This window comes from Spodoptera frugiperda, chromosome 16 (genome assembly GCF_023101765.2).
Source record: "Spodoptera frugiperda isolate SF20-4 chromosome 16, AGI-APGP_CSIRO_Sfru_2.0, whole genome shotgun sequence".
Lineage (NCBI taxonomy): Eukaryota > Metazoa > Arthropoda > Insecta > Lepidoptera > Noctuidae > Spodoptera > Spodoptera frugiperda.
The window spans coordinates 5,120,971-5,148,511 of NC_064227.1; the positions used below are offsets into that span (position 1 = coordinate 5,120,971).

Genomic DNA, 27,541 nt, shown 5'->3' on the forward strand with positions numbered 1-27,541 from the left:
GATGATTAAGTGCTAGACTGTTCTAAAAAATATATTTCACACTATATTATAAATGTGAACGTTTGTTTGTTAGGATGTTTGTCAGTCAATCACGCTAAAACTACTGAACGGACTTAGATGACTTTTAATCCCACGCGAACGCGGGCGAACCAGCAGGAGTAGCATGGCAATTGCTAGTATTTCATATAAAAAGCGGACTATGTACATGTAAATAAAAAACGTCTTATTATTTTTAAGTATACATATTTATTCATAAATTACTCGGTCACATGATATAAATTAAATTATGTACAATTAAATAATACAGTTAAATTTATATAAAAATAATTATACAGATTTTGGTGAGCGAGGGTCGCAAGTCGGGCCGAGGTGGCGGCGGCCCGGCTAGGGACTCTGGCCTACAATCTATGCCAACGTTTATTAAATCCAAGCTTTTCAAAATAAGCTGCATATCTGTTAGGAGAGGACGATAAATAAACAAAAAATAACAACGGATAATAGTCGACAAATAAATAAATAACATTTAAAAGTTAACAGTGACTAGAGAGCGTACGAGGATACTTCCAGGTCTTCTCATAGGCATTCGACAGGGTGTAACACTTAACGTAATTGTTTATTAATAAATAATAATTTAATATAATGTAAAAAAAACTGCTTTACACACTAACGACTCCGAATTGTATAAAAAAATCGTTACTCATACTCAATATCGTATCATCCAGTTAGTTTTGTGTGGGTGTTCCGCAGGGTTCCGTATTGGGTCCTGTCGGTTTCCCAGTCAGTCCATAGTTTAGTGGTCGACGACGTTAAGGTAGAACGCAGCGAGGGCGTCTCCCTTGGATCCGACGGCGCGGGCCTGGTACTGGCCGGCGTCGTCAGGGCTGCACTTGACGATCTCGAGCCGGTACCTGGAGGTGCCTTCCATCATGAACTTATATCTGGCGGAGGTCTCGTCGATGGGTTTGCCGTCCTTCAACCATTGAAGCTGGAGTGGTGGCTGTGGAAGGGAATATTGTATTAGTGAATGTTTTACAGAAGTATGTATTAAATTAAAGCTATCTTCTGATAGACCAACGATGTCTACATTGTTATACGGAGAATTACTAAGTTAACAATACGCATTTGTTTTTCTTTCTTGAAAGGCAACCGAGTCTCCAATACGGTGTCGTCGACTATACTACAGTGTCGAGTGGTGACGGCAGAAAAACAATACGCATTATAAAGTTGCAAATATTGTCATATTTTGAAAAAACGCATGCAACTATTAATGCAACATCAGCTAGACAAGATAAAGATTATTTTCAAACTAGGCAAATAGTATCACCAACCTTATCCAACTCAGTGGTGAAGACAGCAGGCTCAGCGTTGCTGACGGTGGCGGAGCTGGGGAAGGCCGTGTAGTGGGGGGAGGGGGGCGCCTCGCCCGGCACGCGGACCACGAGGGAACACGACGAGAACGACTCGCCCGCGTCGTTGAACGCCTCGCATGTGTATACGCCTGGGGGAGGAAGAGTAGGGTTAGAAGATAGCCTACACTGAAAATACTTTTTAGTATAATGGACCTTGGTAAATAATGGTAATTTGATGGAAGATATAAATAGACTTTGGTATTTGATAACGTCTCAAAGACACAGATTGTTTCTTATTATTTCTTCTTTTGCTACTTAATTCTTTTTCTACAAATAAATGAAGTAAATTAAATCTTTACACAGTTAAACTTTCATCATAACTGAATAGCGCCACCTAGTTGTTTAGTTAAACATTACATCTCTACAACGCCCTCTATCCTACACGTTAAACATTACATAGCTGCACGAACAACGCCCTCTATGCAACACGTTACGTACTACTTAAAACAACTCAAGTCGTGTAGCGACCGCTAGTCAAACTGGCACGGTGAATGCAATGAACCTATTTAGTTAGGTAACATGACAACAGATGGCTCTGTTAACAAATACTAATATGATGTGCGTTGAAAGCCAGTGGATGCAGGTGGCAGTTTGTCGTTCTACGTGGAGGACTAAGGGGAGGCCTTTGTTCAGCAGTGGACGTCTCTCGGCTGATGATGATGATGATGATGTGCGTTGAAACCTACTGTGTTGCCACTTATCCTGTTCTATCTCAAAATAAATATTTTTATAATATTATTTATGGATATATACATATCTGTTCGTGGATAACAAACGTGGAAACTTACGAATGTTGTTAACTCCTGTTTAATTACGTTTTAGTTATGTATTGCTCAAAAACTGAAACGCTAATCAATTTTAAGTTGTACTTAAATATCTTTCTGTCTCTGTCTTTAATAAGGAATTTTTAGACACAGAACTATTTATGGAAGCGTTAAATTGAGTTACGTTTGAGTGTTTGATGATATGTAAGTTACTTTAATTGGTTGTATACCATTGTAACTTATAGCGTAAGATAATTTTTAGAAGATAAATTATAACATAATACCGTAGCTTCTATCTAAAATTGCTTTGTATATCTGCCTCTATCTATTTCTTGTGTATCTAATTTGCAAGCCTTATGGTAGGATATGGTCAATGCTCCTTTTGTTAAATAATATAAGATCTATATGTATGTACCCATATTCGCAGAAATAAATGAATTTGAATTTAACTTTTGAATGAAGTAAGTGGTGGTAACTAACCGGCATCCTCAGGGAATATCTCAGCAATGTGTAGTTTGTGTATGTTGGCCTCGCTGGAGTACTGGAAGTCCTTGGACGGCTTGATCTCCTTGTTGTTGTGCAGCCAGATCACGTCGAAACGTTCCGCGTTCGTGATCCTGGTTGGGAACATTAGAGAACATTAGTATATAATTTGGTAATATACCTAATTATTAGGGTTTTATTGTGATAATAAAACTATGTTAGGATTGGATTTTTTTGAGTGGGAAAGATCATCAAATGACTTCTCTCGCCTTGAGTGAAGTGAAGATTGAGAAACATATCGCATTTCAAATCTATTTGATAGTTCTAAACATTAGTAAAGTAAAATAAACTAATAATTAAGTTCCAATATAGAGAAAAAATAACTTGCATATTGGAAAATCTCGATTTAGTCCCGTTTCGACTCAATAATACGTGTGACAATTAAATAACACGTAGCTATAATATCGTAATAAATAATAATTCAGTATTTATATTAATTATTTACCTGCAAGACAGCGTGACGGCGTCTCCGTCGTTGACAGTCTGTGAGACGGCGTGGTCCACTATTCTGGGAGGCTTGTCGCCCAGCTTCACGGCCGCCGCCGCGCTGCTTTCCATAGCTGTAGCAAATAATAATAATATTCAGAACAATATAAAGATAATTAACTGTAACATATATACAAATATGCTTCTATGGCATAAAAGGTTTTTTTCCAAAGTTCGTATCACACTGAGAAATCTTGAGCAAATGAAAAAGACTCAAGCAGCTCTTTCCTACTTATAAGACCTCTTTCTGAGCAGCTGCACATATGGCCACTCATAAACAAGGCAATCAGAAGTAAGAGAGTAATAATGATTCAAGATATTTTTCTTTATAATAATTTTTATCAACTTCAAAAAAAGAAGGATGTACTAAGTTCAGATGTTTAGTACATATCCTATCGTTATTGGTAAAAGTTTTGAACAAAACAGTTATGTTATAAATACATACGTTTGACAGTGACTTTGCACTTGGTTTCAGTCTCGCCCTGGCTGTTGATGGCCTTCAGGGAGTAGACGCCCTCGTCTTCCGGGAACACCTCGTTGATGGCCAGCGACGCCACGCCGTTCTTGTATTTAAGGTCTACAACCTGAGGATAACAAGTGGTAGTATTAGTAAAAATGTTGAGAAACTTCCATTAGCACATTGAACGCCGTGGTGGTCATCAGTGACCGACGTTAGCGGAGGATTTGCCTTCAACACTTTTCTATTGGCAGTCAAAGATTTAAAAAGTTTTCTTAGAATATGTTAATTTTTTTTCTTCTTTAAATGCGACAAGCCCGCAACACCCTTTCAATACCGCTGCAATTCCTGTAAGCCAGGATCGACACAACTATGAAAACACCGGAACACTAAAGTCCGGCGCGTCTCAGGGACATGAATGACTGTCATGGATTCCGCAACAAAAAAATCAGAAGATATTATTAGAGGAGAAGAAAAAGAAAATGATTGTTTCCACTTCCATTGGTGAATTTAATGCAGGAGACAAATGACTTCAGCCTAAAGAAACTGTACGATTGGGTAATGCTGCTTATAATAAAAAGCAGGCTTATTCACGTAACTGTTTGATGTGGAATTCGACTAGTTTAAATTATGCTAGGAGCTCATATTCATGAGCATCATTCCGCGACACACGACACGGTGATTGTCGCGCTCTACACATGGTTAATAAATATGAGCCTCTAGCATAGCTTGAAATTAGTCGAGTTCCTCGTCAAACAGTTACGTGAGTAAGCTGATAACATAATAATTCATTTAGTATGTCTCACGAAAGTTATAATAAAATGAAGATCTGTGTGTTCGGTTGTACCCATATCCCAATCTTTTATCGAAAAAAAAACACCTAAGGAAGAAATATAGTGTACCTCAGACGAATGCAGCGGCTTTCCATCCTTGTAATATTTTGTCGAGAAAAACAGTTTAACACATTAAACGCCGTGGGGAGCAAAAGTGACCGGCGCTAGCGGAGGATTTGCTTTCAACAAAATTTTGTTGGCAGTCAAAGTCTTAAGAACAAATTTAATGTAGCGTACCTCAGACGAGTGCAGCGGCTTTCCATCCTTGTACCACTGCACGCGCGGGTCGGGGTCGCCGCGCACGGCGGCCGACAGCAGCAGCGGCGCGCCGTCCCGGGCCGCCAGCGCGTCCGGCAGCGACCGCGCGAACGACGGACCGCACATCGTCGAGTCCGACGCTGGCACTAAAAGGGGGAAGGGGGTTAGTTTTAGAGATCTTTTCAGGGAGTTGAAAAGGGACAATATTTGTGTATTTCTTAAAATGTTGGTTAGAGATTTGGTAAATAGAATAGGCTGCGCACGTTGCTCGTGATGGAGGGGACTCTTCTGTGACTCGAAACTAGTAGAGCTTTTCTCCATTAATGTACATGAGTAAACCGTGATTTTTTAGTTAACAGAATAGGCATTTACAATTTGTATTGACATCTATAAAAATATCGAAAGTAAACTTTTTTTTTTAAATTCATATATCGATGCAAATCAGAAAGAATCAATTCTTTCCTTCGCCATACAACTTGTCTGAAAAATATCATTGTCATCAACTTTATTTGAGGCACCCATTGTTTCTACATAGATATTTTAGATAAACATTTTCACGGCATAAATGTGACAGTGTGACATTATTTTTTAGCTTTTCTTAGCAATTATTTTATTCAAAAACGTCAATTATTCTAATTAAACTCCCAGGAAGATCTCAAATGTTTTTAGAAATAACCCTAATGTCCTTATACATCTAAAAAAACTAAATATACGTGGTTACTTACATATAAGCTCCTTAGTAGCACTCCTGGACCTGGACGAGGTGTCGGAGTCCAGTCGTGAGAGTCCGCCATATTTCTTCTTGCTGGCTTCTACGGATGTCTGTGGTGAATACTTGGGTCTCGGCGCGGCCTTCGCGGGCGGGTCGATTGTCACCTATAGTTGGGAAATAGGATTATTAGAGTATCTTGCTAGGAAAATATGGTGGGGTTAAACATGTGAGTGTAATCGTAGATATTAAAAACCATGTATGTGCGTCACATGCTTGGTTGCTCGTAATGTAGAATTGTTGGTCACTTGCGCTAAATAAAATGCGCTATGTTGTTTTGCGCTAAATTTAGAGTTCTTCTTTGACCCTACTGGGTAACTTTGACCCAAACTTTTAGACCAATGAATAACTAATGTATGCTTTATTCTCTTTTCCTATTGGTTATAGAATTTGGGTCAAAGTTACCTCCTAGGTCTAATAAACCCGATGTTACCGGTATAGACTTTTTATTGTCTTTTACTGACCAGAAAGACCCCATATGCTACGAATAAGATAGTAACAAATGAAAATTGAACACATATTGAATGAAATCGGCATTCTTATGTCGTATGACTTTGATTCCATTAAAATACTGGAAAATCAAAATATGTAGAATGTAACACACATTATAATGTTCTTCCTAAGATAATCGAGAAAAATGCATTAAAACAAAATGCTAATAAGAAAAAATGGAGTCATTAACGAGCAGTTGCCATGTAAATGTCATGGGCGCTAAAGAAACATATCTGAACAATGCCGATTTTGATTTATGTCACATTTATTGTGGAAATCTATTGTTTATCTAATGCTTTCCTTTGTTTTGTATCTGTTTACCTGTTCTTCTTGTTCATTCGTTATATTTTGGGGACGGCGACGCTAAAATATTAATTTAAGAAAATTAATAAGAGGAATTACCTTTTCAAAATATCTTTTTGGAGGGTAAGGGGTGAGGGGTAAGGGGTGAGGGGTAAGGGGTAAGGGGTAAGGGGTAAGGGGTAAGGGGTAAGGGGTGAGGGGTGAGGGGTAAGGGGTGAGGGGTAAGGGGTAAGGGGTGAGGTGTAACAGGTCTTATTACCCAGAATGGTAAGAGTAATTTGTAATGTTAGGAATGTTACCTTAGTCTTGGTGATGATCGGCGGCGGCGCCGGTTTGAGCGGTTTCTCAATGTAGCGCCTGTCTCCGGAGTGGAGGAAGTTGTGGATCATCTGCGCCTGCTCCGGTGATGTTACCTCGCCTGGTTGCAAGATAGTGATGGTATTATTATCATGTTTATAAGTTTCGTAAAATAAATAGTCTGAAGTTATTACAGTGGGGTGGTTATAAAGATGAAACGGAACATTATTTGGACTGCACTACACATTTTCACTTTTTTTATAACAGCGAATCGTAAGCCCTACTTACGTAATTGATATCGAGTTAAACTAAAAAAAAAATATAACCCTACGAATAAGCAAATCCAGGTACTCTCAACGTCAAAATTGTCAGTTAAAAATAACTATTCCGTGTGTAATAATAATAGCTTCCGAGCTTTATCGCGCCACCAAAAATCATACCTTCCGTTTCTACTGTTATAACCTTCCCAAAAAGTAGGAGATTCTCAATTCGTTCGATGTTTTTTTTATTTGAAACAGGCGTTTGACCCTAATTTCTGTAGTCAAACATATTTTTCATCAACACACTTGATAACTTTTTTTATGTTAAATGGGCTGACGTTTGGCCGCTATCTCGCCTGATGGTAAGTGATGATGCGGCCTACGATGGAGCACGTCTGCCCATAAGCAACCTATTCACTCGGGTTTTTATAACTGAATTAAAACCCACAATAATACTTGACTCACCCTCAACAATAACGACACAGGAGGTCTCGTCAGTGCCGTGCACGTTGGTGGCGACGCAGGTGTACTTGCCGCTGTCCTCGGGCCGGCAGTCCACGATCTCCATCGTCACCACGCCGTCCGAGTGCGTCATCGAGTAATCATACTTCGATAGCTCTCTCTTATCCTTGTACCTGGGGGGGGGAAGGGGGTTTAATAATAGTTATTGGTCTTTGCAAATAGTTTGTGAAACGTTTGGCTCATCATTTTATGTACTATAATAGGAGTGTACATTGAATAGAATATGAAAAAACGTTTATAATCGATTTGTTTTTGATATAATTTCATCAAAAAAAATTATTGTTGACAAAGAAATTACTTTTATTTTAAATTATTGTATTTTGATTGTTCGTTATTAATCTCCAGTAAAATAGTTTTTAATCAATAAAACCTTGATTGTATAACATTTTTATAATCGACCTTATTCGGAGGATAAGCCTTTAATCGACATTGGCGGCATCTACGCATCTTAAAGCAGCCTACTACGGAACAAGATTATTTTAGAATAAGCTATTGCTTATTTCAGCAGCAACAACCAATCAGAAGTGCCCCGAACGCAGAGTGCGTTCTATTTCGTTAAACGTAAAACAAAATCATACTAAGCCCTTAGAACTTGTTATTGAAACCCCTCTTTTGCGGACATTTAACGGTTAAAATTTGCGGGTTATTGATATAAAAGAATAAAGTATAAGTTACCCTTACCATTTGACAGTGGGCGTGGGCTTGCCGCTGAGACAGCAGAGCAGCTTGCAGGTGTCGCGCGCCTGCATGACTCGCGGCCGCAGCTGGAACGTGAAGGCGGGCGCCGTCTCGGACGACTCCTGCCAGAACGTGTACGGCAGGGCCTCGCGCCGCCGCGGGGCCTCGGGCAGGTGCTGGCGTTGGACCTTCGGGACCGCTGGGGGGGACAGTGGAACGTTACTATTGGGTCATTATGTGAAAAGGTTAACGCGGGTTTTTATGATTAAACTAGCTACTTCCGCGCGGTTTCACCCGCACTGCTCGGTCCCTATTGATCGTGGCGTGATGAATTAGCCTATAACCTTCCTCGATAAATGCGCTATCCAACACAAAAAGAATAATTCAAATCAGACCAGTAGTTCCCGAGATTAGCGCGTTCAATCAAACAAACAAACTCTTCAGCTTTATAATATTAGTATAGATGGAGATTAAAAAATGACTTATCATAGCTAAAAACCTGAAGGCCTACTCTAATTCAACGAACGAACGAAAAAACTACGCAGATTGCATAAGTACTACAATTCTATTTATTGCGAACTTTCGTGAACAAAAATGAACGAATGAAATGAAGATAAATAAATAGGTTTTGATATGAAATTAAAAATAAAACGTTATTTCAAGTAATTCTATTAGTAAATCAATAAAATCTACGGCCGAAGATTAAACGAAATTTCGAATTCGAGAACCAGAGTAGGCCCCCTGTTTGGTTAAATGGCAATTACGATTATGGTTCGTACGAGACGTGAAAATATTTTCCTCTTGTATCACGATGAACGCAAATATTACTTAAATTCAATAAGGCAATATCTACTGAAATCTCAAATCGTTTTTATCAAAACAATCATTTAGTCTTAAAATTAACGACCGAAAATTTGATAATCCGAATTTAAATATTACTGCATTTCCATTAAAATCCTAGACAGATCAACCGAAGAAAGATTTAGATCAATTATAAAACAACTTAAAACACACTTACACGCCGAAAAAGACTTATTGAAAACACTTTTAACTCAACAATACACTGTAATTCCACAAAACCTGGTCACTTCGAGAGCTTATTTAGAACCAATCAGTGCTCTAGAAAGGGTAGGCAGAGAGTGGCTAATTTCGTAACATTTTCTCGGCCTAAAGGTGGTGTAATTATAGACATCGGTTAGCATTTGGCATGTAACACCGATGTAACATCTTTTGTGTGACAGATTAAATTTAATTGTTTCAATAGCGCGACTGTTTAATTGGTCTGCGTTGTAACTGAAATCCCACCCAAAACATAAATGTGAAAGGATGCCAAGTTCGATAATATTGGAATGCTTCGCCTATAAAAAAGTGAGATCTAAATAAGTACCAAGTTCCATACACAGACCTCAGTTGAAAATGATATAACAAGTTGGCAAGTTTTCACACACTTTGTTATAAACCTACTAAACGCAATGAGTCAAGTATATAATTTTCTATTAAAACTTGCCAAGTTTTTTTTTCCAACTTTCCTTTACCTTGACCTAAAGACCTACCTCCATGCCAAATTTCAAGTCAATACGACCATTGGAAGTGGTCTAGGTTTTTGATGAGTGAGTGAGTCAGTCAGTGAGTGTATAGTAAAAATAGCGATTTTCTGACATCAATATCTCAAGATCTACAATAGGTACATTAATGAAATTTTGTATTTTAGATAAGTAAGTAGATCTCGATAGATACTAGAAATTTCATATGCGTAGATAAAATAGATTTTGAGTTATAGGTGGGTCGAACTTGGCCCGAAATGGTTCGTGTAATATAACCCACGGCCGGTGTGTCGGTTTTTTTGCTCGAACTTGGCGGACACACTGCCGTGTGTCTAGATAATATTCAGGTGTCACAACGGCTATTTTTGTTGTTACAACAATGTATGAGACTTATCTGCGAGAATTTTTAGCTATGTCTCTTTACGATCCTTGATGAATAAAGCGTGCAAAAATAAAAATTAACGAGTTTCGTAGTTATTTCAATACTTGCATGCAGTTCAATACTTATGCGTTGCGTATAGATATGCCTCAGTATAACGTTGCCTTGTAAAAAATCTTTGGGAAGCTCGGCCCGAGTGATACCACGACAATAAAACAGAAAACCGACGTGACACAACGCTTGCGTTGTGCTTCTTTGTGTCAGTGAAGCCCAATTACCCCTTTCTTAATCCCCGATTCCCCAACAATCTTTAAATTCCTAACCCCCAAAAGACCGGACATGCACCTTTGGTGTTTCGAGTGTCCATGAGCGGTGGCAATTGCTTACCATCAGGCGATACGTGTGCTCGTTTACCGGCTTATACCATAAAAAATTGCTATCGAGAATCTGAAGTCGACTTCAATACACACAACGTCACGCCTTTTTATCCCCGAAGGGGTAGGCAGAGGTGCACATTACGGCACGTAATGCCGCTATACAATGTACACCCATTTTTCACCATTTGTGTTAAAGTCCCATGTAATAGGGGTGAGCCTATTGCCATATACTGGAGAATGTAGTCTGAAGTCGACTGTATGAAATAAATCCAATGACTTTTCTCGCTTTGGGCGAGGCGATAGGAGTGTCAGACTCTTACTGACTAAAAACCACCCCGTTCCTTCTCCTGCTTTTCGAGCCGGAGCCCCGGTAAACCCGCTAGGTAGTCCGCAGCTCCGGATCAGGCATCAGCCCTATTGGGCCCCATCTGTGGTGGTCTGATGGCAATGTAATGGCTGCACTTACGTTGTACGTTGAGGAAGACGACCTCCTCCCTGAATCCGTAGTGGTTCTCAGCCCTGATGATGTACTCGCCGCGGTCCTCCAGCTTGGCGCGGTTGATTATGAAGTAGTAGTCGTCGCCAGCATACCTGTGGGCAAAATTGGATTTTTTTTATTTTATGCAGAAGTTTTATTTTTGTGTGAAATGCGTTCAGGGAAGCGATATCATAAAAATGTTTCTTTTTTCATCATAATATCTGTGCTTTATTTATTGTCAGTACAATAAGATGTGAAGTTAGAAATCACATTTGCTTTCTTACGACCGAAATCGATCTTTAGATAAAGATCGTTTTACAATAATCGTACAAAGTTTCTGACTTGACCGATTCAGATATTTTGGATTAAGATCGGTTAATATTTTTGGCAACTTGATTGAGGTCGCAGGGAGCCGCTGGATGAAGGTCGCTTCCAACCGGTCTATTAGAAGTCATTGGGGGAGGTCTATGCTCAGCAGAGGACGTATTGTAGTTGATATAATGATGATGGTGAATATTTTTGGCCGTCAAAGAAACGAATTACCACTAATCAGCTAGTTACTAGATGTCTTCAAGAAATCTGGCATGACGGATTCAATGGGAGATCTTTGTTCAACAGTGATGATTACTGCACCAGCTAAAATATACTCTATCTAACATAAATATAGCCAATAAATAAATACCTCTTCATGAACTTGACGGACTGCCTGAGCTCGTGGTTGTTCCTGGACCAGGTGACGGTGGGCGTGGCGCATGCAATGATGCGGCAGTAGAGCTTCACGGACTGGCCTTCGTAGCAGAACGCGGATTGAGGCTTGATCACGAAGCGCGGGGCTGCTTGTCTGCGGTCTGGGGGAGGGAGGGTTTATTCAAATAATGTTTAGAAAGATCGTGGAGATGAAGGAAATTATGTTTTTTATTCGGTAAATAGGCTAGAAAATAGTTACGTAACTTAATAATACACTTTAAATGTTTGTTTGAGATAATTTGGAATTCAGGGATTTATCTGGGACGTTTGTATATAGAAATGTAATATGTGTGAGTATGTCAGTTTTTAACCGACTTTCCAAAATGGAGGAGGTTCTCCGATCCGCAATTCTGTTTGACGCGGATTAGATGAAATTTGGTGCCATAAAAATCGTTTCAGATTGGTTGAGTACTTTTTATTTTGTCAACATTATAAATACGAAAATGAACGATGACATTTTAACGATAGTTCGTAGATTTGAACATCGTTTACTTATTACATTTCAATCACAATAAATTTTAGTATACAATATTCAAAAAACTTTGATAAAAACCTAAGAGATGAACTCGTAAATATAAATACATATACAAGGTACGATGTGTGTGTCTTACCGAACTGTCCATCGTATATCTTCCACTTCTCGATGAGCAGCTTGCGCAGCGAGCTGTACTCGCTCAGCCGGCCGATGGGCAGTCTGAACGATGACCAGTTCTAAAGGGGAATTAAACCAATATTAGTTATACATGTTTTATTAACTTATTACAGGGATACTGTTGTAAAATCTTCATTTCTATTAGATTTTAAGTGTAGGAGAATAATTTTTCAGCAGTGCAGAGCCAGCTCGACTGTAGTGATACCACGGCCTCACAGAAAACCGACGTGGAACAAAGCTTGTGTTATTTGCAAACCCTGAAAAGGCTGGCAGCACACTTGTAAAGCCTCTAGTGTTTCGGATGTCCATGGGCGGTAGTGATTGCTTACCATCAGGTGATTCGCCAGTTCGTTTATCGATTTATAACCATAAAGAAAGATTTCAGGTTAAAAATTCAACTTCCTTCGATATACCAATTCATAGCAATAATCTATGTATGTCTGGGAATTAATTAACCTGTTATTCTTGATGTAGTTATTTAAGAAGAGGTCATATATACTTTGGAAGCTGATGGTGACCATCGCATTTCCTAAAGAAATATAAATATAGATATGTTTGTGTATATACCTCGTACTGCGCCCGCAGTCGGTCCCGCAGCGCCTCGTACCGGCGTGCCGCGATATGCGCCGTGCGCCCGGCCGCCGCGTCGCCCGCCAACCACTTGTGCATCAGGCACTCGTGCGCTGTCATACGCTTCCTGTAGCATTGAGAGAATATTAGTCCATATTTCGAATTGTATATTGTAAAAGATAAGAAATTAGGCTAAGTTATTGTACCCTAAATTCAAATTGTATCGTCAATTGGTATTTGTGTAGATAAATGCGACTACTAAATACATAGTGCAATTTAATATACAAATAATAATAAAATATACTAAATACAGAGTGCAAATATATGACTAAAGGTATTTTGTGAGCTGACGTAATCATTAATTTTATACAATCTGAGCATTAAGATACTTTTGTTGACAAAAAAAAACATTTGAATACTTTCTTAGCCGCCATAGTCGTCGTAAAGATAATGATGGCTACAAAACCATCATTTCGAAAATCATATAAGTAAATACTTTTTTATCTATAACCTAACCTTTTTTATCTATAACGAAGCCATAGACGACATAATTATCATAAAAGACATAATACAAATTTTGCCATCACTATTCCCAGCACTACTCCCTCTATTTCCCCTCAAAACACAATGAAACACAATACTAACTCCTTGTTCTTGACGAGCAGCCTCCTGATGAAGTCCTTGGCATCATCAGACACGTGCTGGAAGGCTTCCTCGTCAAACTCCCAGTCGCATGCCTTCACGTTCTTCAGGGTCTCAATGTCGTTGTTACCGGCGAACGGCGATAGACCGGATAGCCTGTTGGACACAAATAAAATTTAGATTTTACTTTATTTATTTTTATGACCCAAAATAGCGATGGGTGGATCACACGAAAGTATTTTTCCAGGTAAGGATAAACCCTTGTCAGGTTGTCCAGTCAGCAGCACAGTTAATTTGAAAAGATACTGATTTTGGCTGTTTGGTTTGACTACTTCTAATAATAATAACTAACTACCGTATTCAGAGTCATTTAATGGTCATTGTTTTCGATACAAAATCGTTACTAAGGAATAGTTTAAGTAATCATTCAATGTCTCTGAGTGTAAGACTGCAATTTATCTATAATATAAAAATAAGTAGGGTTTTCCTTCCTGACGCTATAACTCTAGAACACACGAACTGATTCCCACGGTTTTGCATTCTTTGGAAAGATCTCGGTCTCCTTGAGGTTTATAGCAAAGAAAATTTGCTTTATAAGGTTTATATAGCAGGAAACATTCAAAAGGAAAGCAGGAAAACGGTAAATCATTGGTGGCGAAACGGAGTTCGCGGGGTTTGCTAGTACAACTTAAAATTAAAAAGAAATAAAAACTAACTTAAATCATCGAAAATGTAATCGTCATCGGATTATTTATCAATAATAGTAATTTATATGATACTCACAGTACATAGGACAGTACACCGACGGCCCACATGTCCGTGTAGAAGTATTTATCAATAATAGTAATTTATATGATACTCACAGTACATAGGACAGTACACCGACGGCCCACATGTCCGTGTAGAAGCCGACCGGCTCGCGCTCCACGATCTCCGGCGCAGCGAACTCCGCCGTGCCGGTCGATATCTTCACCACTTCATTCGGATCTAACTTGGTGGCCAGACCAAAGTCGATGATCTGTTCAGGGGGATTAGGTTTAGAATTGAGTGTTAAGGGTTATTAAAAATGTACACAGAGTATATGACCTTTAAAAAAAACTTGATTATTTGCGTAATATCTTAGTTGTAAACTGAATTGAACAACAGAGTTATATTATAGTGTCGTTCTTCAATTTCTCAGCATCTATTAGCAATGCGTATAAATCTGTAGCATTGGCTACCCATTAGTATGAACCCCATCGTAGCTTGAAACTAATCGAGCTTCCTTGTCAAACAGTGACAAGTATTAAACCACAATTTCCATGAGAAAAGAAACATGTTGGTATATTCACTATTAATATTTATTCGCCTTTTTTTGAGGGGGGGGGGAAAATTATACAATGACTTATCTCGCCGGGCGCGACGACAGGGAGTATCAGACTCTTACTGACTAAAAACCACCCCGTTCCTACTCCTGCTTTTCGAACTAAACCCCGCAGCTAGGCAGTCCGCAATTCCTTGTATATTTATTCGACTACGGTTTAGATTTAGATCCCAAAGACCAAATTAGAAGAAGAACGAGCACCTAGCTTCACTGACAGACAGGCTGACAGACTTATTGACTAGGTTTAATTGAAATAAATAAATGCTTTGACTTTGATTAGAAGAAAGAGATGAAGACCAACCTTAACATCAGTACCAGTCCTAGTCTGGCACATGACGTTCTCCGGCTTGAGGTCCAGATGAATGATGTTCTGTTCGTGCATGTGTCTGACTCCCTCGCAGATCTGGCGCATGTAGTGCGCAGCTTCGGCCTCCGACATGTTGTAGCCTGGCTCTGTGATGCGCTCGAACAGCTCGCCTCCGGATAAGCTGGGGGAAGGGCGGATTTTAGTTTTGAGGTGAAAAGAAGTGGGGATTAAGTCAAGAATGTCGTATTTTTATCTTTTAGGTTGAAGAGAATAGAAAATGACAACGAAAGTATGACAGAACATTGTAAAAAAAATAGGACAAGACTTAATCAGATTTGAGAGAACGAATCTGATTAAGGGTGCTTTTTCAATAGATATGTGCTATGCTACGTTGCTGTGAATGCGTTTGGCTTCCACCAATTATATTCATTGGTATGCATAGCTTAGCACTGGTGGAAACGGACTCAGCTAAGTTTTTATATGGAAAGATGCGTGCTATGGATTTAGATTTAAAATATTGATAGTCGTTTAAGTCGAGAAATAGGGGTAAACACATTGACAAACAAAAGAAATACTCACAACTCGAAAATAAGAACCATCTCGTCGTCATCCTCGAAGGCATCGTGTAAGTTGATCAGCTTACGATGGTGAAGTTGGTTCATGATGTCAATCTCCTTCTTAATGAGTTCCTTCTCCATAGCGCCGGCGACCGGTATGAACTTAGCCGCGAAGTAGTTGCCTGTCGCCCTCTCGCGGCAACGGTGGACAACGCCGAATGCGCCTGTACCTACAACATTACATGACACCTCATGCCTCTGCTTTTGTAGGCTGTTTTGGACCTTATTGCGTTGTCAGGATAGATTGTTGTTGTTTGTAGGGAACAGGGTTGAATTTTTAATTATATTTTTATCAAGCGTTTTTTTTAATTATTAGTTCATGAATAGGAGCCTCTAGCATGGATTGAAACTAGTCAAGTTCCTCGTCAAACATTTACATGAGTAAACCGATAACATTTAAACGCAATTAAAGTAACTAGAATTTAAAAGCTAAATTTGTATTTGAATAATTTTCAAAATAGTAAAAGGATCTCAAGGTTTTAAATAGTTAAGAGGATCTCAATTCATCTTTATTTTTCTTTGTTTCTGTTTTATTTAATGTTTTATATTTGTTTCGTTTTGATCTATCGTGACAACGCAATAAAATAGGTCAATATTATATTAATAACTATTTTAATATTAATTTCTATATTAAAGTCATACTAAGTTATAACTTAGAACGACTTTTATGTGTTTTAATTTCAAATTTCGTGTGATCGTACTATGTCTAATATTTTCTGTACTTATGGATTTATAAACTTGTATTTATTGCAAGATATTTCAGAAAATACTAGACATAATAAATAAATATGTTTTAAAGTGTAAATTCTATATATCTACGACTCCGTGCCAATATTATACGCCAATTCTCTACTTGGTGTAATTTCGCATATTAAAAATAATTTTGTTTCGTGTAAATAAAATAAATATACTAAAATATAATATCTTATTAAGCGAAAACCGTGCATTCGATCTACTATAGATAATAATATAAAAATATAATAATATACTAAAATATGTTTTAATAAAAATAAATTAAATATTCATTAAAAATATTTAGAAAATTAGGGTTACTGGAAATACGACCTAAAAGAATATAAAATATCAAAGAAATAATTTTCATATTTTTTAAAATTTTCCAATCACCCTACTATTGTCTTTCATGCGATTTTTTCTAAGAAAAATAAATATTTATTTTAAAAATGATAAAATAAGTATGCGTGTGAGACAGAGAGATGCAGAGAAAGAGATGCACTACATCGATCTATTCACACACAGACCTCCGGCGCGCGACCTTCGCGACGGGGCTCTCACGAAGTCACCTGTGAATTATCACCATTTTTAATCACCACTTTGCAATGGGGATTAATGTTCAAACATACTTTACGACCAACGGCGAAGACTCAACATAACTTTAAAGAAAATTTAGGTAGAATAGCTCCTCTTCGACATTGGTAATTAAGTTTTAAAAATTAACACTTTGCATCGGTGATTAACAATTAACGTGATCGCCACTTTGGATTGGCGATTAACGAACAAATCTACTTTAAACTAAAATTATTTCTAAATTTGGAATTTGTCTAAGGCACGGTTAGTATTTCTAAGGTTAATATTATAAAAAAAAAATACTCTAAAAATCACAAATCACGTGATTTCACAAGCAACTTCGTGAGTGAGTTTAGTTATTTTTATTTATTTATTTAACTATCATGCTTTACTAGAACGATATCCGACTATTATCTGAAAAATTCCTTTGATCCCTTCTGAAAAATAAACCAATATTTGGGTATCTACTTATTTTGAAATTGTATTTATTTTATAAAATGTGTTTATTGTTTAAAGAAATAAACAGAAAATTAGTGTAGTGTAAATGTGTGAGTGTGTGTATGTGTGTAGTTAGAAAATAAAAAGAGGTGTATTATGAATTTTCCTTTTTTTAAACCAGAAGTCGGTTTATCAATTTGATTCAAATCATATTATGGATTGTTGTGTGTCATGAATAAACATTTTTCTTTTCATAAACTAAAGGTTAATTATTATCTTTTTCGGCTTACTCCCGTAATTATATTTATATTCATGTCAATTGTCGCGGCAACTGTCGCGCTTGAAACTAGTCGAGTTGCTCGTCAAATAATGATGTGAGTAAGCTGAAAATCCTAAAAATCTAGCTATTTAACTAAGGTTAATTTGTTTTGTTTCATTCACATGTTTCTAATTTGATCTCAGAAATAAAATACTTAACACTTTACTCTTACGTGTTATGAATTGATACAATAAAAACCTACTATTATTTACTATCTATAGAATGAAACTAGTCTAAGATCACCATGCCACTACCCACTACACCTTATATAGTCGACTTACCAATCTCCTCCAGTATGTCGTACTTGTCGTAGACGGAGCAGGTGTTGATGTCCACTGGCTGCGGCACGTACTTGCTGTAGATGTCGAACACGTAGCTATCGTAGTCCTTGATCGGTCCGTGGTCTGCGTTCGTGCGGATACGCTTGCCTGTTTCGTCCACTGTAATAGGAGAATTAATGAGGTTTTAGTAAGTTTGATTTGTTACTTTATGATAATATAAAAAAAGATTAAAGGTGAAATTGATTGGTGGAGTTATTGCGCAAATATGATTTCTTTTGCGCAAATAGACTTCTTTTGCGCAAATATGATTTCTTTTGCGCAAATAGGGTTTTAGTTTAGCGCAAGTTGTAAGAAAGGATACTATTTGAGACACTATAGAGGGAGATAATTTAAATAATATTATAAACCAAGATTAATGTGGTCTTAATCTAAACACTACAACACTATAGATACAATTGTACTACCACTGATTAAAATAGTCCCAAAAATACACTCGCAACTTATGGAAAAACCAGATTCCGTTATTTGCAGGCAAATTTTTAGCTTGCATTTTAGCATTACATTTTTTTACTACTCATATGTTATTCTGTACATACACTTATCATATAAAGAAGTCATACTAATCTCTATTTTCTTTACTCTCTGATAAGAGTTATATCTTTTTTTATGTTAAATGGGCCGACGATTGGCCGCTATCTCGCCTGATGGTAAGTGATGATATCTGAATATCTTACCAGGATATTCCTTCTTCTGGAACTCCTTCTTGATGATGGCCTTGGTCTGCACCAGCGTGGTGGGCTCGCTGGGCTCCGACCTGCCGTAGATGTTCTCCGCGTACACTCGGAACTCGTACTGCTTGCCTGGTACCAGGCCTGTGATCGCCATTGTTGTGAACCTGAGAGGGGGGTTAAAGAATAATATTACAATTTATTTTTGTAATAAATAAGAGATTATATTAAACGTTAGCCATAATATAGTAAAAAGAAGAGATAAATGGAAGAAAGATCTGGACATTGTCTTGTACAATACTACTAGGTTTTTCTATAATCGTCAATTTGAAACAAGCAAAGTGAGCTCGATTGCATTTTCACCGTCATTCGTTAAGATTTTTCTAAGAATGAATGATATGGCGGGCCGCAATCGAGTTTACTTCAATCTTTTGATTTAAAGTTACAGAATAGCTTAGCTGTTATAGTATTTGTATTTGTGGCCGCTATAATATCAAAATACTCGAGTATGGTATATGAAACGCTATAATATCAAAATACTTGAGGGTATTCATTTTAGAAGACTCAATAAGATAGGTCATCAGATAGTTTCATTACTATTAAAAATCTCAATGCGCAAAATTTAGCGCAAACATTTTCTAGAAATATTTAGCGCAACTGTTGTCTTCTCCATTTCAATATATTATGTATATTATGTCTTCTACTTACCATAATTAATTCAAACCAATACAGAATCAATAGAATCAATGAAACCTATTAGCAATTTCTTTAAAAACCCACCTGGTATTTCCGACCCTTATCCAGCTGGACATGGGGTGTTCTCTCTTCTCGACCAGGTAGTTGGTGATGTCGGAGCCGCCGTCCCAGACCGGCGCCTTCCAGCTGAGCGCCAGCGAGTCCACGCCGATGTTGTCCACCGCTGGGAAGCGTGGTGGGTCGGGACGATCTAGAAGTGGAAATTTTCAAGGGTGATAATTTATGTTGAGTTTGGACCATTGTGTATGGGGGTTTTTCAGTATGAGAGTTTCAAGTTAATCTACAGCGATTGCTTTTATTGACTAGATTGCGTTATTTGCTGTGAAAAATAGTATTCGTAACGGTCAGAAAATTTCGGCCCAACACCATAATATGAATTAATTGTACTTTTTGTGTAAACAAGAAGATTACAGTACATTTTTTTTGTAATACACTTTTTTACCGTTTATTTATAATTTTATGATCGATGTTTTATGCATTCGTATAAGTATTTTTCTATTCATAGAATATTTTTTTAGAATATTTTTCACAGATTTTTTTTTTACTAGAGAAATAAGATAATAGTATGGATGAAAGCTACGTACCGCTAATTTCAATGTTGATGGTGGCGGAGTCCTGTCCCAGTTCGTTCTCGGCAGTGATCCTGTACGGGCCGGAGTCCAGTTTGCTGGCATCACGGATCGTTAGGATCGCGTGGCGTTCTGAAATTATCATAAAATTATATTATAATTGATTGGAATTAGCAATGAAATGTAGCTTGACTAATTATTTTATTTAATTATTTAATTCTCTGTAGTAATAGCTATAGAAAAATCGATTTATCAAATTAGTTTTGCATAATTTTTTCATCATCATCAGCTGACTTTACCTTTTTTTCTTCTGTCTTTAAACTATCTACTTTACTCCCAAATCTATCTCTATCTCTAAACTCCCAAAAACAAAAGAACTTGGTTCGCAAATAGCCAAATTTTGTCAGAAAATAAAAGAATCCTGTTTCTACACCCATTTACTGTTAAAACAAAAGTTTTATAACGTTATAAAATGAAATATTTCCCTTACCTTTCCTCTCAACATGGTAGTGGAGACCAGACTCGATGGTCTCTCCTTCCCTGACCCAAGTGATCTTCGGTATCGGGTGGCCGGTGAAAGGAATCTTGATCACCACGTTCTCACCCTTGTCGAAGTACGCCGTCACACGGAAGCGAGGCGGCACGTTCAGTTTTGGTGCGGCTGTAATAGAAAAACATATTGAGTATTTTTGTATGCTTAGGTTATGCTTAGGTTGGAAACTTTGTGAATAGCTGTACATTGAATAAAAAAGACTGTATACACTACAATTTTCTTGTATGTAGATAGCTAAGTTTGCTTATAAACGTAGATATCATTGATCGAAAATGGTTGTTCCGTGTGGGAATCGAACCAAAACACGACGTAAGGTAGCTGGTTAAAAATACTACAAAGTTTACATTGTCCACCATATCCATACAGTTTGTTTGCGCAAAATCATGCGCAACTTGCGCAAACTCGAAACCATTTAGCGCAAGTACCATACATAAAGTTGATTCAATTTTAATATAATTACTCCCAGTTACCCCATCTTAATGTTCCCGATCTTCGATTCTCCAATAACCTTTAAATTTCAAACCACCAAAAGGCAACACACTTGTAACGCCACTGTTGTGTTGGGTGTCCATGGACGACAGCGATTGCTTATCATACGGTCCATCCATCAAAATCAAATCAATCATCAAAATGTTATTATAAGGGCGAAAACTCACTCATAATCAGCAGTTCAGCCCTGGTGGACTTGACACCGGCGCGGTTGACGGCACGGCAGACGTATTCATCGGCGTCTTCTCCGAAGACATCCATGACAGTCAGGAAGTGGTTGTCTCCCTCGCTCCAGATGCGGTGACGAGGACCGTTCGTTATCTCGCGAGCACCTGTCGCGAAGATAAGGTTTATTTAGTACATTATGTAGTAAATAATGAGCTGTAATGGTAATCTTAGGATATATATCATCTTAGTTTATTGTCTACATGCGGTTTTCCAGTGTTTTTTTTTTGGTGAACCACATTTAATTAATGCTTGTATTGATCAGTAATACCAGTTTTTCTAATAGATCTATGTAAACCCCTATTGTTATTACCATACTATTCAAGTTATAAAATAGATTTTATTAGAAATTATAACTCCCCTTGTGAGCCCGTCAATTAGTTTTTATACACTGGGTCGCCTATTGCTTACATTTCATTTAACTCAATACTACAGAATAATGTATTGCATGGAAACTCACCCTTGTACCAAGTGATGGTAGGTTTCGGTTGTCCAGTGATGGTGCACTGGAACTTGGCGTTGTGGTACTGGATGCAGTTGGCGTTCTTCAATGGCTTCACGATCTCTGGCGGTGTGGCCGCTGTGGGGAAATTATGTCATTAGTCTTATTGCATTCCCATCAAAACAATACACCTTTACTTGCTGTGGGGTAACACGCAAGTACAATATAACATTTATTATGACATTTGCTCTTTCTGTCGGTATTAAAAAGGTCGCCTAAGAGCGTCGATATAAAAAAAGACCAGACAGTAGCGCACTCTGATGCTCTCTCTGAGCTTGAACCATTTAAACTGTTCTTGTCCATTATGTTTGTGTTCATCTCTATGCTGCCTGTTCAGTTTGGGTATACAGCAAAGCCTTTTTATATAGAGGAAACACAGTCTAGTTTAGGACTGTCACTTCTCAAAATTGATAGTGAATAGAAGATCTTAAGAAGAGAATTTGATCCTCACCTTTAGGATCGACGACCTTGACCTGTTGGCTAGCGCTGCTAGGCGGCGAGAGTCCAGCCTCGTTCTGCGCGGTGACCTGGAACTCGTACTGGCGACCCTCGATGAGGTTGGAGCAGTTCCATTGGTTTGGTAAGCAGAGTGTCGGGTTCACGCGCTGCCAGGTCGTAGTGCCGACCTCGCGTTTGTCGATCCAGTAACCTGGTGGAAAAAAATATGGTGATATATGTTTTTTTGGTTTTTTAATTCTATGTGAAAACTAATGCTTGACTACAATCTCACCTGAATGGCAAGTAATTTGATTGTAAAACAGTCACGTGAGTAAAAAGTATATGGTTATTATAAGTGTGCTATGAGAATATTAGGTGGTTATTACAACCTTTCTAAATAAATAAGACTTTTGAAATCTGATTGAATATAACAGATCTCTCAAAATATGGTGTTCTATAGTAGTTTATTGCAGAGTTACTAAGTGGAGTGTCAGATTGTTAGCTAAACTCTACCAAATACTCCTAAAACTCTATCTTTTAAGTACACAACACTATTATTGAAACATACCTTGAATCCTAGATCCACCGTCACTCTCTGGTTTGTCCCATTCCAGGTGGACGAAGTCTCCTCCGACCTCCAGGATCTTGGGGATGCCAGGAGCTGATGGTGGGTCGTATGGTGCCTTGGCCTGGTGGTAGAAGGAACATGTATCAATATGACTGTGAACGTACGTGTGTAGATCGCGATTTTTGAGGGCCCTTCTACAAACTCTGAGTTCGTTTCGACATTTCTTCTCAGAGTGGTTCGATCTAGTTGTTTAATCTAGTTGTTTAAGAGATTTGTAAAAGAGTTACATTTTAACCAATTTGCCAAAATAAATATGTATTTTGTTATCATTTAAAACGAAATTATTGCGTGTGCGCATTTTGAAATAATAAATCATTAACTTAGGCACCGGTAAATGAGGATATTTACTTTTAATCGATACATCAAAGACATGAGAAACTATTTTTAAAATAAGCCAAAATCTATAGGCAAACTTATCACAAAAACTATATTCCTATTTCTTTTCATAATATACAACATGACCAAATTATTATTATTACAAAACCACTACCCACCTTAATCGGGCTGGGTCCTTCAAGAGCCGGTCCCATGCCGTTATCGTTAGCAGCATGAACCCTGAAGTTATACTCCTGTCCCTCCGTCAACCCTTGTACTGTGAACTTGGTGTCCCTCACAGAGGACGCGATAGTTATCCACGCGGTGCCCGAGATGTCGTTACGTTCGATGACGTAGTGAGTGACGGGCAGGCCTCCGTCGTACGTGGGAGGCTTCCATGCGAGGGTGCAGGAGTGACGGCTGATGTCCGTGGTCTCCAGAGGACCTTGTGGAGGTCCTGGTAACCCGGTGACGGTGACGCTGAACGTGTCTGATGTCTCGCCCGACTTGTTCGAAATGGCGATCTTGTAGATGCCTGTTGGGGAAAGATTTTGTTAAACGTTAAGAGACTGTGGATTACATCATAGTTTTGTCTGTGTTTGTCTTGTTTTTAACGCAATAAGTTAACTTGAAAATTACTTTTTTGATTATAAACACAATTTGATTTGCCAAATTAAAGCAATAACACTCATTAGTCGTTGGTTGATTCAAGAATTAATATGCAGGGCATTCATTGTTCGTGAAGCATCTCTTTATTTCTCTGTTTTCGCACTTATCGATATGATTTTGAACGAAAAAAGAAATAAATTGCCCGCTTTTTTATAAAAACAACTGCAGCCGAGGCTTTATAATTTCCACACCACACCCTCAAGAGAATAGTACATAGTCATTGCAGAATCGTAGCAAATAGCTTTCTTAACTTTTACCCACGATAGAGCGTACAATTCAAAGAATAATAAGTATCTGACTCACCCATATCATCCTTAGTAATATCCTTGATGAAGATAAGTATATAGTCATCGAAGACGGTGTACTTGAAGTGCGGCGAGTCGGTGAGCTTGTGTCCGTCCTTGGTGAGGACGACGTCTGCGGGCTGGTCGCCGGTGTACAGGACCTTGATCTTCGTGTTGTCGTGCTCCGGCAGGTGCAGGTCGCCCGGCATGCGGACGATGCGAGGTGGGTCTGGGGGGGAAGTAGTTAAGTAAGTGAGTGTCTCATTATATGTGTTCGCGCGGAATAAGGGCTTACTATATTTGTGAGTTCTAAGATATTTTTTCAAGAATTGGAGCTAAGCTAAACTAAGATTTATAACTCTTTTTTTTAAGGGGGAAAATCATCCAATGGCTTCTCTCGCCTTGGGCGAGGCGAGAGGGAGTGTTACTGAATAAACACCGCCCCGTTCCTACTCCTGCCCTTCGAGCCGGAGCCCCGGTAAACCCGCTAGGTAGTCCGCAGCTCCGGATCAAGAAATACAACTCTAGTGTTATAAACGTCCATAGCTAAGATTCATGTTGTAAGATTATTTCTCATTGGCTATAAAAAAATATGTTTTAAAGTTTATTCTTTTCTTTAGGCCGTCGGTAGCAGGCGCTCTAGACGGACATATAGCCAAATTAAATGTACCCGTAACCGACGAGCACGCATAAAAAGATTGATGACTGTTGATGAAGTGAGAGGTATGTAAGATTCGTAGCTTTTGGCGTTCCATTGTCTCCGCCATCCCCCATGGGGGACAGGCAAAGTCAAGTTATGTATGTATGTAAGTTTATTCCCAGTGCACTCACTTCCAATCTTGAGATGTCCAGTGCAGTAGATGAAGCCGATGTTGTTGACGGCCTCGCACGTGTAGTCTCCCTCGTCGGCGTCCGTGGCCGCCGTGATGTTCAGGCGGAGCGTACCTTCGCGGGACTCCGCGATAAACCTAAGGAAATGAAGAGGTTTTAGTTAATAAGCTGTATTTTTCTATAATGAGGTAGAAAGGTAAAAAATAAAAGATTTTTACTATTTTCTTTTAAGCTAAACTAAAAACGCTTTAGCTTAGCAGAATCAAGGATTAAGTTTGAAACCTCATATTCGGTAGCTAAAGTTGTAGTCAATTGATCAGTGTAATTTTTGATCTTGAACTTCTCAGAAGGAGTTAAAAACACAGTCTTTTCTATATGCTTTCTTCTCGAAAATTAATAAATTATTTTTAAAGTTAATTTAGAGAAGGGTTCTTTATTGCAGTTTTTCCGTAATAAAGTGTTATTATCTATCTCAAAAAATCTTCAATTCACATACCTGTTACCCAAAACGACTTCACGGCCGTTCTTGAGCCATCTACCAGTGGGCACTGGGTTGCCAGTGGCCACACACTCCAGCGTGAATGGTTTGCCCAGCGGCGCGCAGACAGTGGGCGGCAACTGCTTCACCCATTCTGGTTTAGTGCCACCCAACTCCTCGCCCGTGCGGACTGGAGTGGTGCAGCTTGATGGTTCTGACTTGCCTGTGGAAAGAATAGGGGATGGTTACTGATAGTTCTCTGATAGACCTGAACCTTTAGAACTACAATCTCAGCACCTGTATATAAAGTGTGGAGATTATGGGTCAAATAAGAATAAGATAAATCCAACCTTTAAAAAAAGGAGGAGAGGAGAAAGTTCTCAGTTTAACTTGTAAGTATGTATGTATGTTTGTGCGCGATTATCTCGCGTTTGGCTGAACCGATTTTGATTCGGTTTTCAGCATAGTATTTTTCAGACTTAGAAGAAGCTTTTAGGTTTATTACTTGACTTCATAAATAGAGCTTCGTACTTTAACGCGTGTTGTTAGTTTATGGTTTTTAAAGTTGGTTTTTTTAAACGTAGACTAGATTCGACTTGTAGTATGGTTGACCAGACCATAACTGGCGTTGCCATTAACAAATTATTATTAACAAAGTTAAGGCATAAAATTATCAGATAGTAAACGAGAAGTAAGCTTCACTGGGGAAGCCTATATTCAATAGTAAATATCTTATTTAGCTGCAGTATAATTATAATAGTGATGAAACTCACCAGCTGAGTTAACAGCGACAATACGGAACTCGTAGTCAGCCTTCTCATTGAGGTTCATGGCAGTGAAGGTGGTGTCCTGCACGTTGTAGTCGTTGCACTTCACCCACACCGAGCTGCCCACGTCGCGGCGCTCGATTATGTAGCCAGTCACACGGGAACCTGGGACAATGCGATCAAGAAAATTAGTATAATTGCCTATGTTTCAACAGACCTTTGATATTAGTCTTCTATTTATACTTTTATATATGACTTAAAATGTCATTCAGATTCTGGCATTTTTTTTTCATAATTTTTTTTTCAAAATTATACTGTTACTATTTAGAAAAAGAAACACTACGGTGGTTTAAGGGAGGTTTAAGGGTGCTATAGATACGTGTTATGGATGGCTTTCCTACTATACATCGCATACTCGACCTGCGTATTTTCCTCGCACAGCTACATAGCTTAGTATCAATGGAAACAGTTAGCTATTGGATCCTCAGAACATAGCTACTATAGCACATCTCTGTTGGTAAAGTACCCGTCCCTCCGTCTCCATACCGAGCTTTGTCTTAGAGCTCAAAATCTAGCCTGATTGGGCTACATCACACAAGAAAATAGATAGATCTTTTCGGGAAATTAAGAATGTAAAACACTTATAATCATCAAAAATCTATCCTGTTCAAAGTAAATAACTAATTAGACACAAGCTATATTAATGTTCAAAATAAAACTTCCAAAACCTTCTCTATAATAATAATCATCAGCAACATCTCACCTCCATCATGCGCCGGCGGGTCCCAGGACAGGTCGACATAGTTCCTGCCGACCCTGACGACGCGGGGCGCGCGCGGCGGCGCGGGCGGGTTGGCCTTGCCGCGCACCTTGAACCGCTGCGAGCTAGCCGAGTACTTGCTCCAGCCCGCCGCGTTCTTCGCGCGGACACGGAACTCGTACTCGTGCCCCGGCTCTAGGTTGTAAGCCTGGGGGGTAGAGGGGATGTTGGGTTTAGTTGTATAGTTGAATAAAATGGTACAAGACCAAAAACACCTCGAGTTTAATGCTAAACATAAAAAAATCAGATAAAAGATCTATTCCGAATAGGCTCTGGAACTCTTTACAGAGTTCTGAGTTTGTTTCGGCATTTCTTCTCAGAGTAGTCCGATAGGAAATGCCGGCCTCATCTAGTTATTTCAGATTCATGTGTAAAAGAGTTACATTGTAACCTATTTGC

The 27,541-nt window shown here is 38.6% G+C and overlaps 1 protein-coding gene across 10 annotated transcripts in view; it reads right to left on the minus strand.

The window, feature by feature from the left end:
- Positions 1 to 223: 223 nt before the first annotated feature.
- Positions 224 to 27,541, minus strand: part of LOC118280582 (twitchin) — a 141,390-nt gene continuing 114,072 nt past the window's right edge. For all 10 annotated transcript variants that reach the window (XM_050699464.1, XM_050699468.1, XM_050699467.1 and 7 more), the window contains 35 exons: positions 27,086 to 27,290; positions 26,329 to 26,487; positions 25,574 to 25,778; positions 25,078 to 25,214; positions 24,266 to 24,475; positions 23,473 to 23,828; positions 22,919 to 23,039; positions 22,364 to 22,561; positions 21,871 to 21,990; positions 21,353 to 21,517; positions 20,634 to 20,804; positions 20,159 to 20,275; positions 19,599 to 19,764; positions 18,825 to 18,985; positions 18,091 to 18,249; positions 17,007 to 17,048; positions 15,710 to 15,917; positions 15,125 to 15,311; positions 14,324 to 14,478; positions 13,464 to 13,616; positions 12,816 to 12,945; positions 12,208 to 12,307; positions 11,532 to 11,697; positions 10,838 to 10,962; positions 8,075 to 8,270; positions 7,337 to 7,506; positions 6,614 to 6,732; positions 6,333 to 6,374; positions 5,476 to 5,626; positions 4,730 to 4,896; positions 3,648 to 3,786; positions 3,162 to 3,276; positions 2,654 to 2,790; positions 1,329 to 1,498; positions 224 to 997 (listed from right to left, as the gene is read on the minus strand). In XM_050699464.1, coding sequence (XP_050555421.1) covers positions 791 to 997; positions 1,329 to 1,498; positions 2,654 to 2,790; positions 3,162 to 3,276; positions 3,648 to 3,786; positions 4,730 to 4,896; positions 5,476 to 5,626; positions 6,333 to 6,374; positions 6,614 to 6,732; positions 7,337 to 7,506; positions 8,075 to 8,270; positions 10,838 to 10,962; positions 11,532 to 11,697; positions 12,208 to 12,307; positions 12,816 to 12,945; positions 13,464 to 13,616; positions 14,324 to 14,478; positions 15,125 to 15,311; positions 15,710 to 15,917; positions 17,007 to 17,048; positions 18,091 to 18,249; positions 18,825 to 18,985; positions 19,599 to 19,764; positions 20,159 to 20,275; positions 20,634 to 20,804; positions 21,353 to 21,517; positions 21,871 to 21,990; positions 22,364 to 22,561; positions 22,919 to 23,039; positions 23,473 to 23,828; positions 24,266 to 24,475; positions 25,078 to 25,214; positions 25,574 to 25,778; positions 26,329 to 26,487; positions 27,086 to 27,290 — 5,529 coding nt within the window. In that variant the 3' untranslated portion in view covers positions 224 to 790. The remainder of the gene's footprint in view (positions 998 to 1,328; positions 1,499 to 2,653; positions 2,791 to 3,161; positions 3,277 to 3,647; positions 3,787 to 4,729; positions 4,897 to 5,475; positions 5,627 to 6,332; positions 6,375 to 6,613; positions 6,733 to 7,336; positions 7,507 to 8,074; positions 8,271 to 10,837; positions 10,963 to 11,531; positions 11,698 to 12,207; positions 12,308 to 12,815; positions 12,946 to 13,463; positions 13,617 to 14,323; positions 14,479 to 15,124; positions 15,312 to 15,709; positions 15,918 to 17,006; positions 17,049 to 18,090; positions 18,250 to 18,824; positions 18,986 to 19,598; positions 19,765 to 20,158; positions 20,276 to 20,633; positions 20,805 to 21,352; positions 21,518 to 21,870; positions 21,991 to 22,363; positions 22,562 to 22,918; positions 23,040 to 23,472; positions 23,829 to 24,265; positions 24,476 to 25,077; positions 25,215 to 25,573; positions 25,779 to 26,328; positions 26,488 to 27,085; positions 27,291 to 27,541) is intronic.